This window comes from Schistosoma mansoni (assembly GCF_000237925.1).
Source record: "Schistosoma mansoni, WGS project CABG00000000 data, chromosome 4 unplaced supercontig 0032, strain Puerto Rico, whole genome shotgun sequence".
NCBI classification, from domain to species: Eukaryota; Metazoa; Platyhelminthes; class Trematoda; order Strigeidida; family Schistosomatidae; genus Schistosoma; species Schistosoma mansoni.
In genome coordinates this window covers 1,613,217-1,621,331 of record NW_017386017.1, presented here as the reverse complement: position 1 = coordinate 1,621,331, position 8,115 = coordinate 1,613,217, and the positions used below count along the sequence as shown (strand labels likewise).

Sequence of the window (8,115 nt, the reverse complement as noted above, 5' to 3'; positions counted from 1 at the left end):
ATCTAGAATGCACTCGTTAGTATTAGAATACCAAACGAAATTGAAGGGACTCACCTGGGTCCTGGAGTTGTATACAATCACTATGCCAGTTGTGCACTAAAACCACTGATATCTAGAGTTTGAACCATAGATTTCCCAACACTATCCTCCCCCACGATGGCTTACTGATCTGGACTTGTTATGGAATAAGATTTTATAATTTGATTAATGAATTTCTGATTTTTAAGATCAAAAGAAAGAATGCTACTCGATCGGTAAAATGCGATGATACGAAGTTACCGAGATATAACTGCTCATGAGGACGAATTATCGATGTTAGCTCCTAATCAAACCGATGCTAGAAGATAAGACCATCAACCAAGATGATGAAATTTCTTTCTTGTTAAAATAACGTCTTTATGTACGGGATAAACATGATAAAATAATATGAGCGACCAGAGAAAATCAATTTTGTGGGTCAGTTCCACCTTAATCACTTAAGTCTACTACCTCTCATATCAACTTGTATAGGCTGGTACTATGTTAAGCCCTCATAGGCTATTCCAGCTTCTGAACAGACTAATTTATTCATTCTTCTCAAACCACATTTTGACCTTGTCAATTATTATTCCTGACTGTTCTTATATGGTCGTATGTGTGTTCATTGCTTGCTTCTATTCATTGTGTCTGCAACTCATTTTTGTCTGAATATGAAATATTGAGTCACGCTTGATTAAATCGAGTTGGCTTGCTCACCTTCTCCGCTTCTTTCCGCCTTGCTGCGTTTCCGTGTGTCTGGATCAGTGAGTGAGCGAAGCACACGTATTCAAAATGCACTCTCGTATTTGGCCTGTTTTGTTCCATTAGTTTCTAACGTGAGTTAAGTCGATAATTGTATACGAGGGTTGGTGACATGTCTATTTCGACAACAATCAGCATACGATTTAACTGGAGTCAGACATCGGGCCACTAAAATCTACCAACTTGAAACATTTTAGTTTCACATACTTAGACCTCACTACTTCATATAATTTGCTTTTGATAGTCAGATTCTTCATCTAGCCTCCACATAAAACGTTTGAACTAACAACCAGGGATAAGAATCTGTACTTCAATAGTGATCAGAAGCGTAAATGCATGGGAGTTCACATCAATTTCTCCATTGGATGTAAACTTAATTTTTTTTATCAATACTTTGTTTTTTAACATGTAGGCAGGGAAAGATAATAGTCAACTTGGTTCAGGTGGAGCAGACTGTTTAGTTATATTATGGGATGTTTCTACAGGACAATCTATTCGTCGATGGCGTCGTCATGCTGGTCGTGTGAATTCTGTATTATTCATTGCACCGTTTCACAATTCCGATTCATTAGACCCTAGTCCAATTTTATTATCTACTGGTGTAGATGGAATGGTTCTAGTTTGGGATGCCAGAGCGCGCACTCCTTATCCAGTTCAGGTAAGCGTTCTTAATTAAAACGACTATAGTTTGAAATAGATATAATGGAAGCCCAACACACAGCAAACATTCCATCAGTAGGGGGAAATCGAGATACAAGATAGCTGTTGAATCTTTTAGCTTGATCAGGAGGCCATTACACCAGTAGTAAGCTTTAGTATAGTGATTCAAACTTACACTTTCAACTATTAAGTCTCATTATTCCAATAACGGATTATCAATCTTTGAAATGAATCAATAGTATTCGAACATGTAATAAGTTGTTGAATGAAGTAATGAAAGAAGAATGCAGCACCTCTTCAACTGTATTTATTTGGTGAAAATATTACCATGATATATACGTCATTCTCTATGTGTCTATCCTATTCTGCTATTCTAGCAATTGATGATTTGTCCAATCAGAGTAACATATTATTATCAAGATTGTAGACAGACATATTTAGCTATAATAAATTCAAGGGGTTATCGCCTATTGTGAAGCTCATCCCATTTTTGAGTTGGCAGGCTGTCTACTCTCTATTATATATCAATCAATTAATGTGTGTGATCTTATCTAGTCCTTCATCCAATGATTGGATTATCGATCGATTGTGTGTCACATGTTCTAGTGCTAGTGATGTGAACTACTGAAGTATTTTCCAACTATGAGAATAAAATTAAAATGTTGGATGTTTTCGGAATTAGTGAATACAGTTCTAGATATTTTCATAGTTGAAAGCGTGAGTCAATTGAAACTAGACTACCAGGAAAAACCTGGAAGCACTGGACGGCCGTTTCGTCCTATTGTGGGACTCCTCAGCAGTGCGCATCCACGACCTCGCCTTGCGAGATTCGAACCCAGGACCTACCAGTCTCGCGCCAGAGCACTTAAACGATAGACCACTGAGCCGGCATCTGTGGTGTTAATGTCTAACTTCAACCAATCCACGAAGTTGAGCAACCGTTCATCAATTGTCTTCAGTGAGTTGATATCTCACAACAGACCTGTTTTGAACTCTACTGGTCCCACAATAGGACGAGACGGCCGTCCAGTGCTTCCAGGTTTTCCCTGGTGGTCTAGCTTCAATTGACTCATGATTTCAACTATGAAAATACTAAATCTCCACAAAACCCCCCTTCTTAGTTCTAGATATTCTTAAACTTTTATTATCCTCACTTTAGACTGATTTATGTATTTTTTTTCTCATTTCTAACTGATTTCTGTACTGTTTTATCGTTGTTTTTCTTTTGCAGACTATCCATGAGGCACGTGATAGTGTCACATGTTGTGCATTTCGTCGACATCAAATTGTTACTGGTTCTGTTGATCGATGTGTTCGGACTTATGATATTCGACGAGGTTAGTGAGAAAATCTTTTAAAAATTATTACCATGGCAAATCTCTTTATATACGATACATTTGTTTTCTTTTTGAAGAAGCATTATTCTGTGTTATTTATAAAACTAAGTCAAGATGATGAAATTCATTCTCAACTGGCCAGACATAACGGTAAGACTATAATTTATGGACGACCGTTGATCAGCTCTAAAATGACTTTGGGATGCTCACTTACTTAATATGGTTAGATGAAGATTTTACATTAGTGTGAGGAATTAGATTTAGGGTTTTTATCACGAACTGACATCAGTTATAATACCAAAACGCTATTTAGCGAAATGGATGAATGAGTTTCGCGCCAACGTTCAAGACCTGTTATTCAAAACCTGATTCGTTCGTTTATAAATTATAGTCTCACCGTCAGTTTATCTGAGATTCACGATGACCTTACTGATTGTTGACCTACAACTCCCCAAGATTTCTGTCTACACTAACCTGGAACTGTCTAGTGATAGACTGGATAGTTTAATTCTTCAGAGAGATGGAATTGGTCCAAAAACATTGATGAAATGTTTACGACTCAACTGTTTTAGTCCCACATTCCAAATGGATTTTCATTGTAAATCAAGATTGTAGTGACACTTTTCTTTTAGAGGAATGTTTAACATAACTCTCAAGTATATAAAATGCATAAATATTTCACAAGAGCAAGATTCATAGAATAAAATTAATTCATTCCATTTCGAGACTTCACGTCAGCCGCCAAAAACAGTGAAACAGCAAAGGTTTACAAAAGTTCGTCATTTTTAAACTGCTGTCAGGATAAACATAAAGCAAAGGTGAACTTTTGGAACGATCCTATCTGAAGTTCCCATTTATTTTTTTAATCGTATAATCATTAAGTAAATAAACTCTTATATTCTTGTACCCCCCTTATTTGTAAGCTTTTGTTTTACACAAAAATTACTATTGTGTTACCTTCCCTAACTTGTTAATTTATTACTAACTTATCACTCAATCCTCTTCCACTTGTGACATGCTTTTGCCCGTATTGTAATTTTCTAATTTTTTTGATGTGTGGTCAGGACTTTGCTTTATAATATTATATGGGCAATTTATAAATTTTAACTGTGTAGTTGGACTTTATCTGCTTCTTGAAATGTTCTTTATTCTGGTTGTTAGGAAAAAGAGTGTGGGAAACTGCATTCTGGATCAATAGTCATTTAGTGTTACTCTCGGCTATCTTACATTTATCGTGTCATTGGCTGGTCGATAGTAATTTGGTATTAAATAGACAATCCAGGTGAGCTAATCATACTCAGAGCAGATCAATACAACTGCTCTCCTGTCTTACGGTCCGACCTCACGATCCCCTAATAACCAAGCACAAAAAACTGTTTATTTTTCACTGACACATCACAGATAGCTGTTCGAAACGGAATCGAAAGTTGTACTAAGAGGAAAAGGACCTAAAGTATATGATTAACCTTAGTTAAGATCGTCTCAAATTTAAATGTTGATAGAATAGTAATACGTAATGAAGATGACGTTATTATTTAACCATAGTCAAATTTAAAAAAAAAAGATTAAATAATCGTAATGGAAATACTAAATTTTGACCGGACTACTCGACATGATTAGTAGCAAACTCAAATTCATGTATAGATATTAATAAGATAATGTGTGATATAAATTATATGATTACGATCACCGTGTCAATTAAAGGATTATTGCGTTTTCCCTACGTATATATAAGTCAGGCCGGAAATATTCAGTGAACTACCTTTTCAAAACTGGGTATAATAGGCGTCGCTTACTTGTTAATTATTTTGTATGCTATACTGATATCCACTATCCATCAGGCACCTGACTACTATAGTTGTGAAGACATAACTGCTATAGGTTTCTAAGATCGTGTTCAGAAAACCTAGCAAATACTTTCCTCTTCATCTTCCCTATCTTTATACTTGCTACCTCAAGTAAATTCATAAATGCAACTGGATGTTATGTCTTGGGACCAATTTTACATGCCAAGTCATTGGTCAGAATCCTAGTTTTAATTTGGCTTATTTTACATCTACTGTTTCCTCGACAGCTAAGTTCCCATTTGCCTGTTATTCTCAAGTTCCTCTCTATCCCTAGCCTTGAGTTCAGAAGTAGCAGTCATTCACTACGGCCATACCGGATCTCGTCAAACAATAAAATGAAATATAACAATCATATATGAACGGAACAAAAGTGTCTGTGAGTAATTGACTGGCAACAAATTAGGAATAGTAAGTAGTGTAACCGACAACTAATGTAGCAGTAGCCTCTGCATCAATAGGCCACAACATACACAAAGGAAAATGCAAGATTCTCAAATACAACACGGAGAACACCAACCCAATCACACTTGATGGAGGAACTCTGGAAGGGGTGGAATCTTTCACGTACCTGGGAAGCATCATTGATAAACAAGGAGGATCGGATGCAGATGTAAATGGGAGGATTGGCAAAGCAAGAACCGCATTTCTACAATTAAAGAACATATGAAACTCAAAACAACTGTCAACTAACTTCAAAGTGAGAATCTTCAATACGAACGTCAAGACAGTTCTACTGTATGGAGCCTAAACGTGGAGAACTACTACAACCATCGTCAAGAAGGTACAAGTATTTATAAACAGTTGTTTACGCAAAATACTCAACATTCACTGGCACGATACTATTAGCAATAACCTTTTTTGGGAGAGGACAAACCGGCTTCCAGCTGAAGAGGAAATTAAGAAAAGACGTTGGGAGTGGACCGGACTTGCATTGAGAAAATCATCAAACTGCATCACGAGGCAATCCCTAACTTGAAATCCGGAAGGGAAGCGGAAAAGAAAAAGGCCAAAGAACACACTACGCCGGGAAATAGAAGCAGATATGAAAGGGACGAATGTTAACTGAAAAGAACTTGAAAGGATTGCCCAGGACAGGGTTGGATGGAGGATACTGATGTACGGCCTATGCTCTTCCACGAGGGGTAACAGGCCTAATTAAGTAAGTAGTGTAACCGCAGTTGATGGGTTCGCTTAAATTTATCAAATGATCGGGCTGTATCAACTCATGAATAATTTTTCACGATATAAATGATATTTTCCTATTTATGTTTAATATCTTTTATCTTTGTTGACTGGGCGATATGAAATGCTGTAGGTGAAATGACTGAGGACTATGTTGGATACCCAGTTACATCGGTTTCAATTACCATAGATTGTCAATGCTTTCTAGTTGGTACACAAGATTCAACTTTACGTCTATTCGATGCGTTAACCGGTGAACTTCTTAACAGATACACAGGACATACTAATCAAACATACAAGTAAGATCATTCTTTCCAGAAAAGTTATTGTAGAAGTTGCCTATTTATTTTAATGTATATTTATTTATGAAACGGTTCAAGACTCATCATAATATTCACTGATGAAATATTTAATCCTGTTTCTAAGCCTACATTTAAATATTTTCCGGCTGTGCTATGAAAACTTAGTAAGAAAACCATACTAAAATTATTAATCTGATTGAGGCTAAGCAATGTGCTTTTTGATGTGTGAAGTTTCGCCAGGCCACATTAACCAGACCAAAAATCGCACTGTTTGCCAAACTATAAGTTTCCCTACGCATCCCTCAAGATATTCCAAGACTTATCTGTTTGAGTTATTCTAACATCCATTCTTGCCAAATTAACGGGACTGTAGTTAAAATTAGTCAGTTCTATGATCTGGAGTTTGTTATGCTGTTCTCCCAGTTTCACATAGGTTACAAGTTATAAAACAGAGGTTTATTAGTTGTCCACATGAGCTGATAGTATCCAAAGTTGCATATCACCTGGATTTTATGGATTATCATAACTGGAAGTTTGAAACACTTATGAAATAACTTCTTTTCAAGTAACTGATCAGATCCTAAAGAGTGTAGTCTTTAAAAAAAACATAGGTCTCAGTTTTAGCAGCTTCTTTGTCAACCACTTCAAACGGATCTTCATAGCAAGAGTTTTGATAAGCCATCTATTTCTTGAATTCGGTTGAAGAGAAGTTACTTCTTAGAGTATATTAGAAGCTATAGGTTTATAACTAGTGCTTTAATTGGACAAGTTCTCAGTCTTGCAGTATTTGAGTTTGAACTGTTCAAAGGTGATATAAATAGGTTTTTACACCGCGCACTACTGTCGGATTAGGTGCCATAAAACTTGCATCTTTGAATAATTGATTCTCAAGGACTGCGTAAAACAGTGCACAAATACACGCACACATTTTTTCATGTACCATCATTGGTTAAACTGAAGAATATAAATTTGGCTGACTTTTACCTTCTCAATGGTTTTGAAGCTGGGTCAGAAGTTGTCGGGAGTATAGTTTAGTTGAAATGTACTACTAAATTAATATTCATTCATTTAGATAAATACAAGTTATAAAAACCGATCTTTATAATTTGTTTCATTTCCTTTTTTGCAGAATGGATAGTGCTCTGATGAATTTGGATCGTCATATAATCAGTGGTTCAGAAAAAGATGGTCTTGTTTTTGTATGGGATTTCATACGCTCAGATGCACCGATTCATACACTAGATCATCAACCTGGTGGCAACGCATGGGGTGTTTTATCTCCACATAACCCAGAATCAGTTAGTGAATTGATAATTGAAACAGCTAAGTCGGTCAATTTTATGATTCATTCAGTCTCACCACACCCTAAACAGAGTAAACTACTTACAGCAGGTGGTGATTTTGCTTGGTTATGGGATGCTGAACCTAAAGATGTTGAAGGGAGTGAATAAAGATTCCTTGTACATATGGTTTGATTTGTACAGATATTTTGTTTTTAAAGAAACTGGTGTAATTATGATTTATTATGCTTCACTCTGGATACACCTGAGGAATGAATTATCTTGGTGGGTTAAAGGTTATAACACAGTGCATATTTTCATCGAATTTGAGTTAATATATTATTTCTTAGGAAATAAAAGGCGTAGTAGACTATAGAGCCCTTGATGATTGATTATAATCGTTCATACGATTTTAACTGACTTCGTGATGTAAACCATAACATTGTAGTTGTAATGACTGCTATCTAGAAAGGTTTGTCTTTTAAACAAAAAAAGTTGAAATACCTCAGATCGGTAATACTCATACTGTTAATTTTGATATGTCACTGTATTGCTTGAACAAAGAATTTTCGAAACAACTACCATTTACATTCACGGTCTCATTAATGATATAGTAGCCCAGTCAAATTTCACCAAATGAGAAGGCTACGTTGTCCAAATTAGAAATATCCTAATTTACAAGTGTATCCTATTGGCCAAGAAACGGTTTTATTTTCTCAGTATATAT

The 8,115-nt window shown here is 35.9% G+C and overlaps 1 protein-coding gene across 1 annotated transcript in view; it reads left to right on the top strand.

The window, feature by feature from the left end:
• Smp_049890 (WD-repeat protein, putative) overlaps positions 1-7,559 on the top strand; it is a gene marked incomplete at its 3' end in the record, with an annotated part of 9,975 nt that extends 2,416 nt beyond the window's left edge. Inside the window, exons 2-5 of the mRNA XM_018791163.1 lie at positions 1,193-1,438; positions 2,672-2,777; positions 5,940-6,105; positions 7,238-7,559. Coding sequence (XP_018645677.1) covers positions 1,193-1,438; positions 2,672-2,777; positions 5,940-6,105; positions 7,238-7,559 — 840 coding nt within the window. The remainder of the gene's footprint in view (positions 1-1,192; positions 1,439-2,671; positions 2,778-5,939; positions 6,106-7,237) is intronic.
• Positions 7,560-8,115: the final 556 nt, after the last annotated feature.